Source organism: Bos javanicus, chromosome 1 (assembly GCF_032452875.1).
Source record: "Bos javanicus breed banteng chromosome 1, ARS-OSU_banteng_1.0, whole genome shotgun sequence".
Taxonomy (NCBI): Eukaryota; Metazoa; Chordata; class Mammalia; order Artiodactyla; family Bovidae; genus Bos; species Bos javanicus.
The window spans coordinates 66,217,890-66,240,678 of record NC_083868.1 but is presented as its reverse complement, the minus strand read 5'-3'; the positions used below and the strand labels follow the sequence as shown (position 1 = coordinate 66,240,678).

Below are 22,789 nucleotides of genomic sequence, written 5' to 3'. Positions count from 1 at the left end.
CACTTATGTCATAACAGAAGTACGTAACAAATAGGCACTTTATTTTCAGTGTGTATTAGCTTGTTTGCCAAGACTTATCTCAAGTAGAATTTATAACTCCACTGATAGTCATGAATTCTGTACTGCAGTGTTGACCACAAAGCCTCACAGGACTCTTCCAGGTTTTCAGAGACTTGAAACTTTTAGTCAAATAATACCATGTATTCCTGTCTTATTTCATGACAGTAATGATTCAGTATTATGGGGGATAGCTGTAGTCAGCTTGACAACATGTTGTGGAAATCAAAGATTTGATGAAATTTCTTAAATCTCTGTATTATGAATCAATTTGTTCATAAAGTTCTAAGTATTTGTTTGCTACTCAACTCAGGAAGAATATGTGTTAATGACAAGTTTTATGTACCTTCAGTGTTAACTAGTTCTTTCTATTTTTCATCCAACAAACAAAATTGAGTACATTTCCTGTGCTAGAAGTTAGAAAGATTAAAAACTTTCCACTTAAATTTAACAAATATGTGCCAGTTATTTTCCAGGTATTGGGGATATAATTGTAAATAAGATAGATTAGTTGTTGACCTAATGTTTTTGACCAGCGTCTTTGGAATTGAAAATGTATTATGTTAGGAAAAATGTTGACTGCATATACAAAACCATACCTAATTTTTAACCACCAGCAGCAAGACTCTTGGTTTTTCTAAGTGTTAAACTGTTAAAAACTGTTGGAGTTTCTAAGTGTTAAAAGTTGCTGAGTTTGCTGTAAATTTTTTGTGGTGTGCAAGGGTCTTTATTTTTGAGTTATAAAAATTCAAAATGCAGCTTTTGAAAAACTTGAAGTTAATTTTAAACTTAGTCATTATTACAGATCTCTTTTTAAGAAGTCTTTGGTAGATTTTTCATAGTGACAATTATCTTAATTGATGGGATGCCTAGAAAGATCTTATAAACATCTAAAAATGATTATCCATTTAATGCATATTGTAGGGGATCTGAAAAATTTGCTTATCAAATGGTTTTTATTATCATATTTAATGTTCAATTTAATGACTTTTAGAGATTTTTAACTATTTCACTTTGGATTTACATAGTTAGTTTCCCTCAAGAAGCCTCTATTAGAGATGATGGATTTCCTGTTAAAGACTGTGATGACATCTTACTGGTTGGGCTTGCAGTATGTTGGGGTGGAAAAGATGCTTACTATTTTTCACTGCAGAAGGAACAAAAGCATTCTGGTAAGTAATCACTATTTGGCTAAGTTATATAATTTTAATGCAACCTCTATGAGGATAGTGACTTTTTTGTTGAGAATAGTCTCCTGATACTTACCTAGACTTTATTTTTAGTAATAAGAAAACTCTTTTCATTTTTAAAAAAATCCTGGCTATTGTATACATTATTTCACATATTATCTGGAATAATGTTTTAAGAAGCAGCCCCCAATCTCCCTTTCTCCCTTCTGCTTGTCACATGGAGCTATTAATACTATGTTTTCTTTCTGGGGGTAGTGGAGCCTTAAGGACTTGCTGGCCACCTAGAAAATTTGTTTCTGAAGACTGGGTCAAAGCAGTTTCTTTACAGGCTTGTTTCCTCCTATTTGGTATATCTGGAACTCATTTAGAGGCAATGATGAGCTAGACATCTACAGTAGTTGAATCACACAGGCTTTGGAAAGGTCATAGAGTTAAAACGATATGATCTAGAAATAATTTGTGAGCTGATTATGGTGGTTGGATACCTAGTTGATTATTAGGTTTTAGAAGCAGAATTAATAAGGAAACATTTTAAAAGATGCGTGTAATGTCTATTCCTGAGTAAGCACGAAACATTTTCAGTTGTTTTGTAGGAAAACATCGTACGGTGAGTAGTTACTTGAACTTCTTTTATTTTAGATGTAGTTTTATACATTTATACTAAACTTCCCTGTAAAATGAGTTCCTTTTTTAAAAATTTACTTCCAAATAACTTTTTTGTCTTTAATTTCACATTCTGAGAAATGTAGATTTATTTTTAGAATCTTAATGTTTAGAATTTTCTCCTACCTAATTAGAGCTCATTCCTGTTGAGGTATTTCAAATCCTAAAAGATGATGCTGTGAAAGTGCTGTACTCAATATGTCAGCAAATTTGGAAAACTCAGCAGTGGCCACGGGACTGGAAAAGGTCAGTTTTCATTCCAATTCCAAAGAAAGGAAATGCCAAAGAATGCTCAAACTGCCACACAATTGCACTCATTTCACACACTAGTAAAGTAATGCTCAAAATTCTCCAAGCCAGGCTTCAGCAATATGTGAACCATGAACTTCCAGATGTTTAGGCTGGTTTTAGAAAAGGCAGAGGAACCAGAGATCAAATTGCCAACATCCGTTGGATCATTGAAAAAGCAAGAGAGTTCCAGAAAAACATCTATTTCTGCTTTATTGACTATGCCAAAGTCTTTGACTGTGTGGATCACAATAAACTGTGGAAAATTCTGAAAGAGATGGGAATACCAGACCACCTGACCTGCCTCTTGAGAAACCTGTATGCAGGTCAGGAAGCAACAATTAGAACTAGACATGGAACAACAGACTGGTTCCAAATAGGCAAAGGAGTACATCAAGGCTGTATATGGAGAAGAAAATGGCAACCCACTCCAGTATTCTTGTCTAGAGAATCCTGTGGACAGAGGAGCCTGGTGGGCTGCTGTCCATAGGGTTGCATAGAGTTGAACATGACTGAAGCAACTTAGCATGTATATTGTCACCCTGCTTATTTAACTTATATGCAGAGTACATCATGAGAAATGCTGGGCTGCAAGAAGCACAAGCTGGAATCAAGATTGCCGGGAGAAATATCAATAACCTCAGATATGCAGATGACACTGCCCTTATGGCAGAAAGTGAAGAAGAACTAAAGAGCCTCTTGATCAAAGTGAAAGAGGAGAGTGAAAAAGTTGGCTTAAAGCTCAACATTCAGAAAACTAAGATCATTTCATCCGGTCTCATCACTTCATGGCAGTAGATGGGGAAACAGTGGAAACACTGTCAGACTTTATTTTTTTGGGCTCCAAAATCACTGCAGATGGTGATTGCAGCCATGAAATTAAAAGATGCTTACTCCTTGGAAGGAAAGTTATGACCAACCTAGATAGCATATTCAAAAGCAGAGACATTACTTTGCCAACAAAGGTCCATCTAGTCAAAGCTATGGTTTTTCCAGTGGTCATGTATGGATGTGAGAGTTGGACTATAAAGAAAGCTGAGTGCCGAAGAATTGATGCTTTTGAACTATGGTGTTGGAGAAGACTCTTGAGAGTCCCTTGGACTGCAAGGAGATCCAACCAGTCCATCCTAAAGGAGATCAGTCCTGGGTGTTCATTGGGAGGACTGATGTTGAAGCTGAAACTCCAATACTTTGGCCACCTGACGCGAAGAGCTGACTCATTTGAAAAGATCCTGATGCTGGGAAAGATTGAGGGAAGGAGGAGAAGGGGACGACAGAGGATGAGATGGTTGGATGGCATCACCGACTCAATCACATGAGTTTGTGTAGGCTCCGGGAGTTGGTGAGGGACAGGGAGGCCTTGGTGTGCTGCAGTTCATGGGGTCGCAAGGAGTCGGACATGACTTAGCAACTGAACTGAACTGAACTGAATTAGATCATTATAAATCACCTAGCCCAAACCTTAATTTTTAGATTACAAAACACTGCATCCATATAGCCAACATGACCTGGAAAATAAGGTCATGCCGAACTAAACTCTGAGGCTTTTGAGTCTTTTTCAGTGTTAGCACTAAAGATTGCTACTTCAAATGAATGTGTGTACTTTTTGCCTTAAAACTTTTTTTCTTTTTTTTAAGAAATTAGTGCCAGTTTGATCCCACCTTCTCTGGATCCAAGCCTGACTGTGAAGGATAGATTATGGCACCTTCAATCTTGCTTTCACAAAGAATCTGATAAAGAACGGTCTGTTATCATCTATGACTTCATCCAGAGTTATAAAATTCTTCTTCTGTCTTGTGGCATCTCCCTGGAACAAAGTTACGAAGATCCTAAGGTTTCTTGTCTTATCTCAACAATTTTTGTATACTTCAAAAAATATTTTAATGTTTAGGGTTAATTCTTAAATGACTTGGTATTTATTTAGCTTCAACACTGCAGCTTAAGTAGTTTAGGGTAGTCACTCCTTTGTCCAGTAATCCTATTCATCCAGAACAGATTATTATTAACACCAGATGCCTCTATGTAGATAAAAACAGAGATGTTATAAATTCCAAGCACTAAAGTTCATACCTTTTTCAGAGACTTAAATGTTTTCATTTTGGTCATATGTTCTACATTTTCTGTGTCATAGTAAGTTAGAAATGAAAGGAGAACTGTGAGATTTAAATACATGATAGTAGGATATTTCAAATATCCATGAGAATAGAGACAGAAAATAGTAAAAGCATATATAGATATAAGAGATCACAAAGGATAGTAGTTAGAGGCCATTTAGCATAGGGATAAATGGCCTTATTAACCCGTAAGAACTTTCCCATATAATAGCAAACTGATACACTGTTTATAAAGATGATTGAATTATTAAGGAAAGAGTAACTTATGTTATTGTAATATACACTTATATGATTATATATAAACATATAATGCACTTTCAGAAGACATTTATCTATTGGATCATAGCCCTGAAAGGGATATCATTTTTTTCCCCTTTTTGAGACTAGAATACATGAGGTGTGTGGAGTATTAATTGAATTGAGATATGATGTTAATTGGTTGTTAACAACATAATTAATGATAATAACATAATTTTTTAGCTTCTTTAGCTTTTTTGGCAGAGATTTTTGAGGGCATTGGGGCTTCCCTGGTAGCTCAGCTGATAAAGAATCTGCCTGCAATGCAGGAAACCCCAGTTTGATTCCTGCATCGGGAAGATCCACTGGAGAAGGGATAGGCTACCCGCTCTAGTATTCTTTGGCTTCCCTGGTGGCTCTGCTGGTAAAGAATCTGCCTGCAGTGCAGGAGACCTGGCTTTGATCCCTGGGTTGGGAAGATCCCCTGGAGAAGGGAATGGTTACCCACTCCAGTGTTCTGGCCTGGAGAAGTCCATGGACTGTGTAGTCCACAGGGTCACAAAGAGTTGGACACAACTGAGTGAATTTCACTTCACTTTGAAGGCATTATCAGGTAAACTAATGACACTGTCTTTTCCTATATTTCAAACCAGCCTTTGTTTATGTGATACATTTCATATAGTTTCTAAACTGACCTTTTACTCAATATAAAAGGTTATCATTTAATTTTGATGTTTCAGAGTCCAAAATGAGAATATGGGTAATATGAGCTTCTTAAAGCTACAGTGGCTTCCCAGATTTATATAGCAACTTTTGTGTAAACCATTTGAAATATTCCATACTTGGTTTTACTAATCATAGCATTTTTGATGTAAGAGAAACTATTAATTTATAAAATTTCACTTTTATAAGAAACATTTGCCAACTTTTACATGAGACTATCTTATTCGATACCTCTAAAAGGGTTCTGATCACTAGTTTCTAATGGTGGGAGCCTGTTGCTGTATCACTAACAGTTCACTGGGTACCAGCTGGATATCCAAAAGTCAGCTCAATTCTGTCACTTTCTATCTGGAAATAGCATCAAATCCCATAGGCTAAGGGCTCAGTCCCACAAGCCCCCAACTTCAGGCACTAGTTGCAAGCCCAGCTTATTAACTGTGCTTCTGGTCAACCAGCTGTAAATAAATTAGATTCCCATAACCCCCTCCTTCTGCTGCTAAGTCACTTCAGTCGTGTCCGACTCTGTGCGACCCCATAGACGGCAGCCCATCAGGTTCCCCCGTCCCTGGGATTCTCCAGGCAAGAACACTGGAGTGGGTTGCCATTTCCTTCTCCAGTGCATGAAAGTGAAAAGTGAAAGTGAAGTCGCTCCGTCGTGTCTGACTCTTAGCGACCCCACGGACGGCAGCCCACTGGGTTCCTCTGTCCCTGGGATTTTCCAGGCAAGAGTACTGGAGTAGGGTGTCATTGCCTTCTCCGAACCCCCTCATCTCTTCATCTGTGTTGATCTGTGTCCTTTAATATCCTTTATAATAAGCCAGTAATCTAGTGAGTAACTTAAGTTCAGAACTTAGGAAACCGGTTTACTCACTAGATTACTGGCTTATTACAAAGGATATTAAAGGACACAGATCAACACAGATGAAGAGATGTATAGGACGAGGTTTGTAAGAAGAGATGTGGGGCTTCTGTCCTTTCTAGGCTTGCCACTCTCCCGGAGTCTTCATGTAATTACCAACCCAGAAGCTCTTTGAACCCTTCCGTTTGTGTTCCTGTGGAGGCTTCATTATATAGGCACAATTGATCAAATTATTGGCCATTGGTGGTCAGTTGCTCTTTAGCCTCTTCCTCTAATCAGGAGTTCGGGGAGGTGGAACGGAAAGTTCCAGCCCTCCTGTCACAGGATTGATTACCCCTGGCAACTTAGCCTGTGTTCTTAGGTGACTTAGGAGTATTCCAAGACACTACATTAGCATAACTAAAGATAACCTGTATCTCTTTTGCGAGAGCTCAGTGTGTCCAACTCTTTATGATCCTTTGGACTGTAATCCACCAGATTCCTCTGTCCATGGGATTTTTCAGGCAAGAATTCTGGAGTGGGTTGCTATTTCCTCCTCCAAGGGGTCTTCCTGACCCTGGAATCAAACCCGCATCTGCTGCTTCGCAGGCATATTCTTTACCTGCTGAGCCATCTAGGAAGCCTGCCTTATCTCTGTTGGGAAGACCCAATTTATATTTCTTATTATAATATACAAGATTGTGCCCCCCCCTCTAAAACTGAATTCTTAGCCTATAAAAGAAGTAACTGAGTAATTTAGTAATGCTTGAAATTATGGACAAGGTTTAGATTCCTTCTTCTAAATCCAATTTCAAACTGCTTGAATCTAGTATTAGAAAATGCAGGACTTCTAGTATCATAGGGAAGCTAAGAATAGCAGTCAAATCAGAGGTTGGATGGTCATGGTGACAGGTCCTCATCTTTAAGAGAAAGTCTTATGCATCTAAAATATTGTATGTGAACTTGTAATGGTTAAATGTTTATGTCTCACTTCTTCCCATGTTGAAAATTAAGTAAACCTAAAATTATATTGGCCCAAATTTATTATAACAGTAGGTAAGCCAAAGTCAGCCTCAATGGAAAAGAAACCCAGCTGCATTTTCAGAAATATGATTTTTGTTAGCTCAAAGGCATTTGATTTTCAAGCTGACTTCTGAAGTAAATCAGCAGGCACATTGCAGTAATGGAAAAATATAACTTTTTCTTCTTTGACGGTCATTGCTCTTATTGGTTAAAAAAAAAAAAGATTATTTCTTATACCAATTATCCTTTCCTTATCTTGGTGTAGTTGTCCTTTCCTTCTCTCCTGGGAAATACTGCATAAGTATTTAGTGTATTAAGTAAAAATGAATGAGATTAAAAATGAGCTTTCTTTTTTCCCCTTCAGAAATGTCTTTGGAAAATCAAGAAAATATTCTGATTGTTATCCCATTCAGGTGGCATGCTGGTTACTAGATCCAGATTCCAAGGAGCCGACTCTTCACAGCATAGTTTCCCATTTTCTTCCTCATGAGCTTCCACTCCTGGAAGAAATAGAGACTGGCCAAGGAATTCAAAGTCTAGGGCTGAATGTCAGCACTACGCATTCTGGACGATACAGAGCATCTGTAGAGTCCATTCTCATCTTCAACTCTATGAATCAACTTAATTCTTTGTTGAAGAAGGAAAACCTTCAAGGTAAAAAAAACAGTTCCTGGCATTTTTATGATGTTGTAAGACTGGGGATAGTTCTGTATTTAGCTACTCTGTCACAGGTGGATAAATTACACTTTTTTTTAAAAATAGAAGTTATACTTTTTATGCAGACCCTTTCTTTTGATTGTCTAGTGCAGGAGTCAACATAAATAATTTTGCTGTAAAAGGCCAGATAGTGACTAGTTTTGGTTTTGTAGGCTAGATGATCTCAGTCATGAATATTCAACTCTGCCATCATAGCATGAAAGCAGCTATAGATAGTATGAAAATGAGTGTTCCAATAAATCTTTATTTACAAAAACAGACATCTATCCCCAGATTGGCCATAGTTTGCTGACCTCTGACTCTACTGTAATGAAGTAAATTAGAGCATTTTGTTCATTTATTCCTAATTTTATATTTGTTATCGAATGGTTTTAGAAATACACTTAGAATGTATCTTTTATGGATTTAAAACAATGAACTATTTTCTTTGTAGAATTCTTTAACAGTTATTTTTTTCAGCAAAGTGTATTCATGTGAATCTTTTTTTCCCTTGTGAGAAATAGTGTGGATTTATTGTGCAGGCTGCTGGCCCAGATTGTCTACTTTGACTTCAGAGAGCATAATATATACTTATGGTGAAAATGATGAAGTAAAACAAGGTTGGCTTCATTGTGAGGAGATATAAACCATGGATTGGCTGATTAACATTACAAACAGGAGACTGATGAATTCATGAAGAGTAGGGCTTGAATCTGTATTATGTATTTATGAGGGACCTTGGGCAGGCTACTTTAACTCTCTAAGTCTGGTTCTTATTTTGAAAGTGTTAAATTAGAGAACTTAGTACTTGTCACACATTAGGCACTTGTTGCTGTTCTTCCGTCGCTAAGTCGTGTCCGACTCTGCGACCCTGTGGACACCTATGCACCACGCTTCTCTGTCTTTCACCATCTCCTGGAGTTTGCTCGGATTCATTGAGTCAGTGATGCTATCCAACTGTCTTGTCCTCTGTCATTCCTTCTCCTCCTGCCCTCAATCTTTCCCAGCATCAGGATCTTTCCCAATGAGTTGATTCTTCACATCAGCATCAAAGTATTGGAGCCTCAGCTTTAGCATCAGTCCTTCCAGTGAATGTTCAGGATTGTATTAGTTGATGATTATTATTACTTCTAGCACAAACCCTCTGTGCTGGTTATAAAGTTCCCCTGATATTACTGGAATAAAATAATACAAAAGGACAGACTGGCTTATTTGCTTACAGGAGACTTGATTAAGTGATATTAATTAGCAGCTCTTCAACAGGCATTGATTGGAGTATTTCAAACTCAGCCTTTCTAAGCCAATGTAGGCAGATAAAGAAGTTGGAGTACACAGCACACCTTCCTCAGGACTACTTCTACATTCATGGACAATAATGCTGAATGAACATAGCTAATTCCCTCTTAGTCTGACTAGTCTGCCTCTAGGATAGGCATCCTGGGTAGTCTGTATAATTTCTAGACACTGACATTTGATGATGGTGATATGAATTAGTCTGTAATTTTTTAGACATTTATTGCCCATTACCAGATTTGTAAGTTTTTCAGTCTAATTGGAAGGGGACTGTTCCATTACTTAAAAGATAATTTTTCACCTGTAAAAAAAAAAAAAATGACATTCCTTTTCAGAAAAGTGTAAGAGACCTTCTAGATTTATAATTTTTAGCTTTCACAGTATGTTTTCTATGTACCTTCAAAGCTTTTTTTCCCTGCATATTTTCAGAAGTGGGTGACCTGGAGGTGTTAAATGAATTCTTGTACAGTGTTAAATATTTCTTATTCAAAGAATACATAGAATTGAAGTACATTGAAATAAGGGAAGTTTTGGGAGAGAATGTGGACAACCATCACATTTTATTTGGAAATGATTATTTCAGAATACACTTGTTAGTTTTAGTAGGCCTCCAGAATCTTCATCTTTTTCTCTTCTCATCATCTTGCCTGTTGGGGAGGTGTATTCTAGCTGACTTTCTCCCAGGAGAGAGCTGATTTTTGTTTGAGTATGAATAAATATTGATAGCAGAATGTGTCTTTGCTTAATTTGACCCCAAAGTATCCTGTTCTCTTCACATTGATCAATTAGCTCCTTTTAAAGTAGCTTGAGCATAGATGAGATGATTTTTTTAGGTATGGAGTGAGTTGATTTCTCTCTTTTTCAACGGACCTCAGCTGCACAGATTTATATTAGTCATAATCTTATTTTTCATTACCTCTTCATCATTGGTCCATATAGGTCCTCTTTTTAGTCACTATTATTTTATTAATATAATGAGTAACTGTTAACTCACATTAACAACTCAGACATTTGTCTACCTGGGTGCTCCTCTTCCCTTATACATCGTAAGTTTTATGTTTATCATTCCCTTATTTTCTTAATATGTAAAAGTCCAAACAATATATTATTTGGTTTTGCTTGTTTTTTAACTTTATAAAACATCTGTCACACTGTCTTGTTTTACTTACTCAGCATCATGTTAGGAAGATTCATGCATATTATTGCAAGTATCTATAGTTTACTTATTTTCACTGCTGTGTAATGTATCACTGTGTGTGTGTGTGCATGCGTGTGCACACATGCATGCACACTAAAATATATTTATTCATTTTCCTATTGATGAATGCTTAGATTGTCTCTAGTTTTGTTTTCTTTTATTTTTTGTTCTGCTATACCAAATAGTTCTCTATAAATATTATTGTAAATTTACACGTCTCCTGCTACAATGGGTAAGAATTTCTTTTTGCTGTGGAATTGCTCCATCTTGGAAATGGGAGTATTCAACTTTTCAAGATTATGGTGAGCTGTTTTTCAGAATGGTTGTACAAAATTTGTCCTTTCAACAGCAATGTGAAAGAAATCTTTCTGATCACATTGTCTCTACTTTGCAAATTCATTGGTTGTAAAATGATTGTAATTTTTCTTTTTTGTACTTTATTTTTGGTAAGAGAGTTATTCCAGTTTCATGGAATGAGTTGATGAATATAGCTTCTTTTTGTTCTGGAGGAGTTTATGTGTCATAGGCATGATGTATTCTTTGAAAGTTTGATAGCGTTTGCCTATAAACTTTGTTTGTGGAAGTATTTTTAACTACTACTTTGACTTCTTTAATAACTGTTCGGTTCAGTTCAGTCGCTCAGTCATGTCTGACTCTTTGCCACCCCATGAATCGCAGCACACCAGGCCTCCCAGAGTTCACTCAAACTCATGTCCATCGAGTCGGTGATGCCATCCAGCCATCTCATCCTCTGTCGTCCCCTTTTCCTCCTGCCCCCAATCCCTCCCAGCATCAGGGTCTTTTCAAATGAGTCAACTGTTCGCATGAGGTGGCCAGAGTATTGGAGTTTCAGCTTCAGCATCAGTCCTTCCAAAGAACACCCAGGACTGATCTCCTTTAGAATTGACTGGTTGGATCGGCTTGAAGTCCAAGGGACTCTCAAGAGTCTTTTGCAGCACCACAGTTCAAAAGCATGAATTCTTCGGCGCTCAACTTTCTTCACCGTCCAACTCTCACATCCATACATGACCACAGGAAAAACCATAGCCTTGACTAGACAGACCGTTGTTGGCAAAGTAATGTCTCTGCTTTTGAATATCCTATCTAGGTTAGATTATTCAGTTATATCTTTTTGGTAATGTTTTAGTAGCCTATATATTTTTTAAAGAATTTATCTAAAGGTATTGCTGATTTTTTTTCTTTTTTATATCTCTGGTTTGTTATATCTTTTTCTTTCATAATATTATTGTTTAATCACACTAGAAGTTTATCCAATTTTTCAGTGTTTTCAAAAAACCAGTTTTTACCTTTGATCTTTCCTGTTTTTGTTTTCTGTTTCATTGATTTCTGTGAACTTTTATATAATCTCTTTTCTTCTAGTTCCCCTGACTTTATTTGCAGTCCTTTTTCTAAATTCTTAAGTTTGATATTATGCTCATTACTTTTCAAATCATATTTTTCTTTTTCGAATTTAAGTATTTAAGGCTATAATTTCCTCAAAGTTCTACTTTCATTATATCTTACAAGTTTTGACATGTAATGTTTTCGTTGTTTTATCCTAAATATTTAAAATATTCTGGTGTGACATTTTTAGATGGATAAATTATAAGATTATTTCTAATTCTCAAGTTGTTGAAAACTTATTTTATACTTTTATTATTACATTCAATCTCTAATATGTTGTAGAGAATATGTTTGTATGATACCCATTCTTTGAAGTTCTTTGAGAATTGTTTTGTAACCTAAAACCTGAATTATTGTGTAAATGTTCAGTGTGCACATAAGAATATAGATATACTAATTCTGGATGCAGACTTTTATAAATGTCTGTTAATTCAGTGTTGTTTAAATCATTTATATCTAATTTTCCCTATAGTTTAGGCAATGTTAATTTTATAGCACATTTGAGACTACTTCATTAGGTGCAATCCCAGGGATTCTCCAGGCAAGAACACTGGAGTGGGTTGCCATTTCCTCCTCCAGTGCGTGAAAGTGAAAAGTGAAAGTAAAGTCGCTCAGTCCTGTCCGACTCTTAGCGACCCCATGGACTGTAGCCTCGCAGGCTCCTCCATCCATGGGATTTTCCAGACAAGAGTACTGGAGTGGGGTGCCATTGCCTTCTCCGAGCAGCAACGGCATACAAGTTTAATTGGTGTATTTTCCTGGTACATTAAATCTGTCATTATGTTTGACTAGCTCTACCACTAATAGGATTTTTATTCTTAATCATCTGGTTTTTTGGAATGACTATGGCAGCATCAACTTTCTTTTGATTAGTTGCTCGCCTCATACATCTTTTTTCTGTCCCTTTAAATCTTCTAGATCCTTATGCTTTAGATGTGTCTTATAAACAAAGTATAGCTTATTTCTTTTTCAAACTATCAGTTTTTTCCCACAAATTTGGCAATTTATAATTATTGATGTGTTTCTGTTCATTGTGATTATTGACATATCACACTTTCCTGCTGTTTGTTTGTATTCATCTTGTTTGATTTTGTATATAGTTTTTAAATTTTTATTTTATTTTTAATTGAAGGATAATTGCTTTACAGAATTTTGTTGTTTTTTGTCAAATTTTTTGTTTTTTCCTCTAATTTTGTATATACTTTATTCATAGCTGTGCTCTGTTGTGAGTCTAATGATTCTATAGCTGCAAGTCTTAGGGAATCAGTGGAGCGCTCCAGGGTTTGCTAGGTGGGGGATGCCTTCCTCTGGAAAGACTTTGCTCTGGCTTCAGCTTGTTACTAAACTACAATGCATTCAAGGCCTGCATTAGCTTTTCTTGGGAATTTTGGTTCAGAACAGGAGCCTGAGAATCAGCTTCTCCTTCTCTTGCTACTCCAAAGATATGTTATCCCCTCAACCTTTTTGGGGTAAGACTTCATTCACATTGCAGCCCTATTTCTTCCTACTGTCTGTGAATCCAGGCTGGCTTCCTATCACTCTTGACTCTTCTTTTTCTGACCCTAGTTCTTTGTTTCTCTAGTCGCATATCCCGTGAATTTCTGCTCTGACTCCAGGCCTGTGAAGCCAGGCTCTGACTGCCCATATCTTCTCCTGACCATCCGAGGCTAGTAGCTCTCACTTGTTTGTTTGCTTTTGGTGGTCTACTGACTGAGACCAGGAGCGCCTTAAAGAATATGTGTATGTGGAACTGGGGAAAACAGGCCAGGTTACACAGAGTCCTAGTGACCCATTAACACTGAAAGTAGAAATCTTTGCTGTGGATTTTTTTCTTAATAAATTTAGGATAGCATTTCCCATAGAGTGTTCTATGAACACTCACTTTTCATGATGTTACTAAATATTAAACAGATAAAGTGCTTTAGAGTCAAATGATTTCAGTCTTTTGATTAAAACAAACATTAAAATAGTTGTCTTTGTTCAGTTCTACTCAGAGCCTTTGGTATATTAACAGGCATCATGAACATCTAAGAGTAATATATAAATGCTGAAATTCATAGTATACAGTGTCTCTCAATCCCAACCTTTCTTACAGTATTTTTGAGACTAATATGCTAATGAACATACTAGGGAAACTGACTTAGAATGACTATTCTGTTGACAAATATCAGCAGATGGAAAAATACTCTGATTTCTTACTTCAGGAATCTTATCCTTTCTTATTAGAACACTGGAAAATATAAAATCTTTATATTTAGCTTTGTGCAAGTCTGCATACCATGGGACCAGGAGTATTGGAAATTATTTTGAGGAATTAACCTTTTATAGTCAGCTTAGCAAATAAAATTGGCTTCCTTGTTTTTTACTAAGAGTAGAAACAGAAACATCATCTTGGGAGAAATGAAGTCACTTACAATTCAGACTGTCCATAAGGTTGCGTGTTTTACTCTCCGAATAGACATAGCTAGTAGTCCAAAGCTTAAATGGAAAAGTGGAAAGTACTCTAATACCTTTCACTGATGGTTTGAGAATGTGGCTCAGGAGACTGGATCTTGAAGGATAGTTTAGTAGCATCTCTGATTTTCCCAGAAAAATGCTATGTATATAGGTAATGATGCTGAACTAGTCACTTAACTGGTGAATTAATGTTTTTTGCTTTCTTTTTTTTTCTTCCAGATGTTTTCTATAAAGTGGAAATGCCCTCCCAGTACTGCCTAGCCTTGCTGGAACTAAATGGAATCGGCTTTAGTACTGCAGAATGTGAAAGTCAGAAACACATAATGCAAGCCAAACTGGATGCAATTGAGATGCAGGCCTATCAACTAGCTGGCCATAGTTTTTCCTTCACCAGTTCAGATGACATTGCTGAGGTTGTATAATGGGAATAGAGAATTTAGAAAGTCATTTTCAGAGCAAAAAAATGGTTTGTGTGTATATAGTTCGTAAATGTGTTTACCTAAACACCAATAAAATGAAACAATTGGTTAACCAGAATACTTTGGAGATGTATTCCAATATCTCCTTTGCATGTTTTTATTTATGAATAGGTAGGTAGTGAAGAAGTATCCCAGAATGTGTGTTTCATGGGGAGATTTGCCTGGTACAGAAGAAGCACTCAGTAAATATTTGTTGTGCAGATGAGGTCTGTAATATAGTTGTATAATGGTGTAGATGTTTCTCCATGAAGTTAGTCATTTCATGAACTCTTACAGCTTCCTCACTGCAAAATTAGATACTTTTCTTAGATGTTAGTGAAAAAGGGATTTGGGGACTCTTTGCTTTTTTAACCTACAATATTTTTATCGCCTTATGTAAATTTTTACATAGTTTGTCCTTTTCTCCCCCAATAGTTTGTATTGTGTTTGTATTGTGTTCTTTCCCCATACTCCACAAAGGATGGTTGAGTTGTTTTGGAAGAGTTACTGATAGATGGGTGCTTATACTTGATAGCTTTGAAGTTTTGTTGTTTTCTAGATGTGATTCACTTTTATAGCATGTTGGTAAATATTTTAAAGACTCTTCTATTTATTCCTTAACTCCTTGAATTTGGGCCACTTTATCAACCCTTTACATCTCAGTAAAATACTTCATAGTAGAAATACCTCATGGAGTTGTGAGAAATAAAAAATAAGTGTAAACTACTTAGAACAATACCTGTCTGAAAGTAAATATTTATTAAATGTATAAAGGGCATAAAAATGACTCCCCCTTTAAGCCACAGAGTTATGTGTTTTTAAAAAATGAGAAACTAGCTAATCTTCTTCAGTTGCTAAGTCATGTCTGACTCTGTGACTTCATGGACTGCAGCACATAGGGCTTCTCTGTCTTCCACTGTCTCCTAGAGTTTGCTCAAATTTGTGTTCATTGAGTCAGCAACGCTATCTAACATTTTAATGAAAGTATATAAATGAATGATTTGAGAGAGTCGATAGTGTTCTGAATTGCCTCAGTTGGAACCCCTCTAGTATGAACTAGTGAGTTTTAGGTATCCATGTTTTAGGGAACTTCCTCTGCCCTAGAGCCTAGATCTCTGTTCCTTGTAAGCCTTCTTTCTTTAGTGGGTGCTTACTGGCCACTTTCTAGCTTTTGTTATTGCTGCATTGGACCCTCTCCTGGCTTTTTGTTCAGGGATTCTCAGGATGTAGCTTTGTGGTGGTGGAATTATATGGCTTTTTGGATCCCTTCCTACTTCAGTATTCTCTGATTTTTGTGATCACACAATAGCCACAAAAGCTCCCATGCCTATCCTCTATGGGGCTTAAATGATCAAGTAGCCACATTGCTTACCATGTCAAGAAGTATTTGGGTGAGCTTACAATCCCCGGAGCAACTGAAGTCTCATTGCTGATACTTTATTTGTTAGTTGTTCAGCACAAAATATACGTTCTTGTGTTCTTGACTGTTAAGAGCCTGGGTTAGAATTAACCTGATACTGACTAAATTAGGTATGGACAGTCTACCTAAGATTTTTATTGCCATTACTTATTAAATGTGTTATTTCCAAATTGTCCAAAAAAATTTCTTTCAACTCGTGTTGAACTATATAGAGTCTTTTCTTGACTACTTTAAAAAACGTTTTCTGAATGATAATACTTGTGATTTGATTCTTGACTAAAGGGGCATAAATTTTTTGCAGGTTTTATTTTTGGAACTAAAGTTGCCACCAAATGGAGAGGGAAAAAACCAAGGCATCAAGAAAACTTTGGGTTCTACCAGAAGAGGAAATGACAATGGACGGAAGCTAAGGCTGGGAAAACAGTTCGGCACTAGTAAGGTGCTCTTTGGGGCAGTCATAGGGCAGAATCTGAAATACTGTTAGCATTTGGTGTCTTGAAAGAATGCTGATGCAATCAAAATCCAACATAGTCTACCATTTGAATTTATCTAGACAGAAACAAATTGATTTCTGGTTTAGCTGCCCACAAACACTGTGGAGACATTCCAGTATGTAAAATCTGGATTATAATATGACTTAACAGTATGTCCTTCCTATCCTTAAAAGAGTATATAAAAGTTTGTAAATTCAGACCTATATAGACATTATTGAATTACTGATATGTACTACTCTTAGACAGACATGCCCTACTCTCCGACTGCAGAATATAGTTTTTATAGTCAAATGAACATGAACAAAGGTATGGAAGAATTTAAAAAATAAAGAAAAAGTTAATAGAAATTTTGTTTCTTTAATTTCAGAGCAAAATAGTAAGTTTTCCATGAATTTATTTTGAGAATCTAATCTGTTAATTTCTAAGTAAAATTGAATCACAACTCATGGAAACTGTATGCATGGGCCAAAAGAGAGAAAAGGCTTAATTTTACAATTTTACTGAATGAATTATCAATGGTTGAAAGTACAGCCACATGGAGAGACCAGTCCAAGTTGCCACCTTATATAGATTCCTCCCCCAACCTTGCATATCTCATGGGATCTTAGTTGCCTAGAAACCAGGGATTGAACCTGTGACCCCTGCATTGGAAGTGTGGACTCTTAACTACTGGACTGCTACAGAAGTCACATTCTGTAGAATTTTGACCGTAATATTATTAACTATGACTTGCCTCCCCTGGGGAAGTTTCCACAGCTTCATTCTGTAGCAAAACTTATTTGATTGTATTACCCTTTTATCTCACAAGTTTTTATCCTTGATGGCTCATTGAAATTCTATAGCATAGAAAATTCAAAGTTTTAAAAATAGATTTCCTTGATACAAAATCCATGAAAGTATTATGGCAAAAAGGATAAAAAAAAGCAACTGGGAAACTTATAATCTCATGAGCAATGGAGAGGGAAAATGTAAAGAAAAGAGATGAGGTAAACACTTGGGTAGAGGGTGGGAAGCAGCTACTTTGCAAAGATTCAAATTGATATTACTCAACATTAACATATCTACATTTAATAATCTATAGTTATTGTGGATTGATCATTATAGTGATGTCTAAAAAAAACAGTAATTTTATAATAGCTGAGTTAGATACAGGAGTTACCAAATTTAATTTTGAAACTGTAATTTTTGCTTAAAAGAGATTCTAGTTTGCTATGGAATTTGGACAAGGGTCTGATCTTACTTTATTATAATTTTTTTGGCAGGATGTTTTAAATAAATTAAGGGCATTACATCCTTTACCAGGCTTGATCTTAGAGTGGAGAAGAATCACTAATGCTATTACCAAAGTGGTCTTTCCCCTGCAGCGGGAAAAACGTCTGAATCCTTTTCTTGGAATGGAAAGAATCTATCCTGTATCACAATCACACACTGCTACAGGTAATGAGAAATCTTAAATGTGGATAATATCCAGGTTTGCGAAAAATATTCATATGTAATATTTGCTTATGATGACCAAGGAATTCAAGTGTTCGTCATTGGATTCGGTGAAGTTTTATAAACATTTATGAAAGACATGTGAGTGCTAAGTTGCTTTAGTCATGTCCGACTCCTTGTGATTCTATGGCCTGCGGCCTGGCAGGCTCCTCTGTCCATTGGATTTTCCAGGCAAGAATGCTGGAGTGGGTTTCCATTTCCTCCTCCAGAGGCTTTTCCCAACCCAGGGTTTGCACTCATGTCTTACATCTCCTGCATTGGCAGGCGGGTCCTTTACACTTGTGCCACCTAGGAAGCCCAGTACTGCATCCAAAGCTTGGATGGATATTACCTAGATAAAGAGATGAGATTTAGTCTAAAGATATAGTTCCTTCTTTCAAGTACTCTATAGAATAACTTGGATGTCTGAGATTGGATGAGAGTATACACAGGAATTATATCTTTATTTGAATTAATGATCTTCTGACTTTAGTCCCAGCCCTCTCCTAAATCACCTCAGAGTCTCTCCAGGTTGAATCTAAGTAGGGCTGTGTGGCATCTGTATAATAAGGAGTGTCTTATTTTACTCAAGAGAAGAAAGTGGTAGAGTCCGTTGTGTGTCTCTCTTGGGATAAGTATGCATGTAATCTCATGAAGGAAAAAGCATTCTTTTTCTAGGTGGTGTACAACTCTACATATTTGCCAAAATGCAATGTGCAGTAGAAGAAAGGGCAGCATTATCTTCTTCGTAGAGGAGGCATTTTAGTTTGGTGGTATGGAATGTGGGCTTTGATACCACATTTTCACAAAGTTTGAATTTTGGTGCTTTGAATCTTACTCAAGGTACTTAACCTCTCGGTGCCTAAGTTTCCTCATGTATGAAACAAAATAATGAGAGTCCTACCTCACTGGGTGATCCTGAGGGTTAAATAGGCCAATATATGTAAAGTGTTTAGAATAGTGCAGGGTACATTATCAGTCGTTGCTGTTATTGAGACTGAGGGCACCATCAGGAGCTGCTTTTCTCTCTGCTTGCTTAGTCTCTGTTCTAAACAATTTCTCTTTCTCTTCTTCCCTATTTAGCTAACTTCTTGGTGCTTTTGCCTGTTTCTTGCCCTGTTTTAAATTTCATTTTGAAACATATGCTAATGCTGTAAACTTATGCAAAATAAATCCTTGTTGGTAAAGAAACAAAGTCAACCTAGAGTTTTCAAAGCAAATTTATTTGTTGCTTATAAAGCAGAAAATCATCAATTCATTGTTTTTCTGATTGGTTTTCATTATACTATGCCTGCACTTAAAGAATATTGTAGAAACAGAAGCTTATGTTAGTACAGTAAATTCTGTCATTATAGAATTCATCTCCATGAAACTGTTCATGTTTTGTAATTTATTTTTGCCATTTTATTTGTCCATCAGTGCTACCTCATTAATTCAAAGACTAGACCTGAGTATTAAGTATTATCATAGAAAAGAAGACAGTGTACTTAAAAAGAGTATTATGTTATCATAGAAAAGAAGGCAGAAAGAGACTTGGATTCTTTTATGTACTACTTGTTAGCTTTGTAAAATTGAATAGGCCATTTAATGCTGCTGCTGCTAAGTCGCTTCAGTCGTGTCTGACTCTGTGCGACCCCATAGACGGCAGCCCACCAGGCTCCCCCATCCCTGGGATTCTCCAGGCAAGAACACTGGAGTGGGTTGCCATTTCCTTCTCCAATGCATGAAAGTGAAAAGTGAAAGGGAAGTCGCTCAGTCGTGTCCGACTCTGAGCGACCCCATGGACTACAGCCTACCAGGCTCCTCCATCCATGGGATTTTCCAGGCAAGAGTACTGAAGTGGGGTGCCATTGCCTTCTCCCATTTAATGCTAATAAGTATGTTAATGTCTACCATTAATTGAGCACTAATTTTTGCTAAAATTAAATAACAAGGGCATAATATTAAGAGTTTATTCAGTAAAACTGTATCTGAGATACTTAAAATGTCTGATTCATCAAAAGAAGATGGAATTATATGCAGAAGCTGGTAGACCCAAACTTTTTGAACAACACTTGTGTTTTTGGAAAATTCATCCAATAAGTAGATAAATAAAATTTAAAATATTTAGGGGAAAATAAAGCCATAAGCATTAAATCAAATTGGTTTCTGTTTCCTAGAAAATTTATTGGCCACCTGATTCTGGTTTCTAGCCATGTCAGTGCTGTCTACCATTGATTCTTATGATAAGTGATGAGGAGGAGGAGGAGGAAAACTGGCCAGGTGGTATCGAGAAAGTAATGCTGTGCTCACCATCCTTCACTGCTACTCCATCTCCTGCGTTAGTTAACTCCTGTGGCCCTAGTTGTCCCTATTCAGGACTCAGTTGCTCTTCTGCTTCAGATCTTTCTGTGTCTTGTGCATTCCTGGCTTTTAAATTCTTCGACAGTCATTTCTCTTAAGATCCATTTGTTTTGTCTTTTACTCATTAGTTAACTGCTAGTGTTTTATGGTGCTACCTTCTGGTATTTGTTTTAGTGTGGAAATAGTATGATTTATCATATTACTTCTTATCATGGGATTGTTTCTGTAGAAGTTAATATAAAACACTGTATTATAGCTGATTCATATATTCACTTACATCGAGATTGTTCTTTAGTTTAAAAATAATAGAGCATGCATTTTAGGATAATTCAGACACAGTATTTATGTTAAAATAAATGTCAGATTTCCCCTCCTCCCTTACCCCTTTAATTTTATGTCTTCATTCTGCTTAATTTTAGGACGAATAACCTTTATAGAGCCAAATATTCAGAATGTACCAAGAGATTTTGAGATAAAAATGCCAGCAGTAGTAGAGGAAAGCCCACCTTCCCAAGCTCTAGGAAAAGGCCTACTTCCTATGGGCAGGTAGACGCTTATTTGTCTTCATTTGTGTTAATATACTTTTGGGAATATGAATGGCTCAAATGTCTTTATTTGTGTTAATATACTTTTGGGAATATGAATGGCTCAAAAACAGCCTATTGGGTAAAATAATGAAATTAGTTTAATTTTCTGTTCTAGGCATACACATTTCTATTTCAAGCACTACCCATTTCAAATCCTGAGTCTGTCTATGAAGAAACTAGCTGGCAGTAAAAAGCTGAAATCCTGGGTCCCTAATTATATCAACCAGCACTATATGCTTCTTTGTTAGATATTAAAGGGACAAGTTTAGCAATGTCTGAAATATCTCCCTTCCTGACATCTCCATGTGCTCACTAAAGGAAGAAAAAGCACAGATCATTTATATTAGATACAGTCAGTGAGATTTATTGAGTTGAGTGAAGCAGTTTGTGGGAAAGGTTATTACAGAAAAATACCTTACGTCCTGTTCAATTGAATGTTTGCTGAACAAGGTCTAGTATCTTTATTAAGCTTTAAAGTGGGTTTCAAATAAGACTTTTACATTTCTTAGATGGAAATATTGACTTACTGAAAAGCTCAGACCCTTTTCATATGTTTGAGACTACCTCATGTCCAACTGATGGATGTTTTTTGCACCAACAGAGGAGGAAAAAAGAAGGACTGTGCCATGAACGCCGGGCGCCAGACAAAGGTGGAAGAGAGAGCCTCAGACAGAGGAATGCCCTTCTCGGTCAGCATGCGACATGCCTTTGTGCCTTTCACAGGTCAGGTGACTGATGATGGTTTTGAGCTTCTTATTGCTGTAGGAATGGTTTTCAAAGCACTGATAAAGCAAGTTATGAATAAGACTCAGAAGAATGCATTGTTTCCTCCTTTCCTCTCTTTGGTGGAGCCTGTTTTTCCCTTTTTTATTGCCGGATTTGTAAGTCACTCATAATTGTCTTCATGAACTGCTCTGTGGGAAACTTCTGGGGCGTTTGCTCAGCATCCTGCTGAAATCATGTTATCCTCTGTCTTTGTCAACCTTTTTGTAGAATCCAGTGAATTTTGTTAGTTCTCATCCTCTTTGACTTCTCTACAGCATTTAGCATTCTGTCAACCCTCTGTTTCCTCAGTTTTTCTCCTCCCTTGACTTGTAAAGGCACTTTTTTTTTGGTCTCTCTGTAACTTGTTTTGCTCTTCGTTTCTTCTGCAGTTCTCCCCACTGCTGCTTCCTGTTGCATGGGGTAGCCCTCAAGGCTGTCTGTCTTCTGTCTGACCTCTCCTCAGCACTCATCATCAAAACCTTTTTAAGTCATGATCTAACTCCCAAAGCATCAGCCCTATTAGTACACATATTTGCCCTTTTATCTTTTGCCATCTGGCAGGTCTGGGTGAGTGCAGTTAACCAGCTCAATTTATTTAGTTCTGTCAGAAGTTTATATTCTAAGGCTAAAATCATGTCTATGATAGTGTCATTGCCATTTGACAGTTTTCAGTTTTGCTTTTTAAGTATGAATTACCAGCATTTTACCATTGTAACTGTGTTAAAGTATTCAGTTACATGGTATTAAGTACATTCATGTTGTGTTGCAACCATTACCACCATTCATCTCCAGAACTTTTCATTTTCCCCAACTGAAACTCTGTACCCATTAAATATAACTACCCCCTAACTCCCACAGCCATGGCAACCACCATTCTCTCTAGAATTTGACCATTCTCTATACTTCATATAAATGAAATCATATAATATTTGTACTTTTGTGCCAGGCTTATTTCACTTAGCATGTCTTCAAGGTTTATTCATGTTACAGCATTTGTGTCAGATTTTTCTTTTTTAAGGCTGAATAATATTTCATAGTATGTATTTATTCTTACTTAAGTAATAAGAT

The 22,789-nt window shown here is 36.6% G+C and overlaps 1 protein-coding gene across 4 annotated transcripts in view; it reads left to right on the top strand.

Moving 5' to 3' along the window:
* The window catches only part of POLQ (DNA polymerase theta), a 251,403-nt gene that overhangs the window by 60,335 nt on the left and 168,279 nt on the right, over window positions 1–22,789 (top strand). For 3 of the 4 annotated variants that reach the window (XM_061401199.1, XM_061401269.1, XM_061401120.1), the window contains exons 17-24: window positions 1,086–1,229; window positions 3,836–4,032; window positions 7,547–7,787; window positions 14,401–14,594; window positions 16,361–16,498; window positions 17,816–17,990; window positions 20,789–20,915; window positions 21,558–21,679. In XM_061401199.1, the coding sequence (XP_061257183.1) occupies window positions 1,086–1,229; window positions 3,836–4,032; window positions 7,547–7,787; window positions 14,401–14,594; window positions 16,361–16,498; window positions 17,816–17,990; window positions 20,789–20,915; window positions 21,558–21,679 (1,338 nt within the window). Of the gene's footprint in view, window positions 1–1,085; window positions 1,230–3,835; window positions 4,033–7,546; window positions 7,788–14,400; window positions 14,595–16,360; window positions 16,499–17,815; window positions 17,991–20,788; window positions 20,916–21,557; window positions 21,680–22,789 lie in introns of those variants that run through there. The other variant, XM_061401365.1, reaches the window with a different exon arrangement.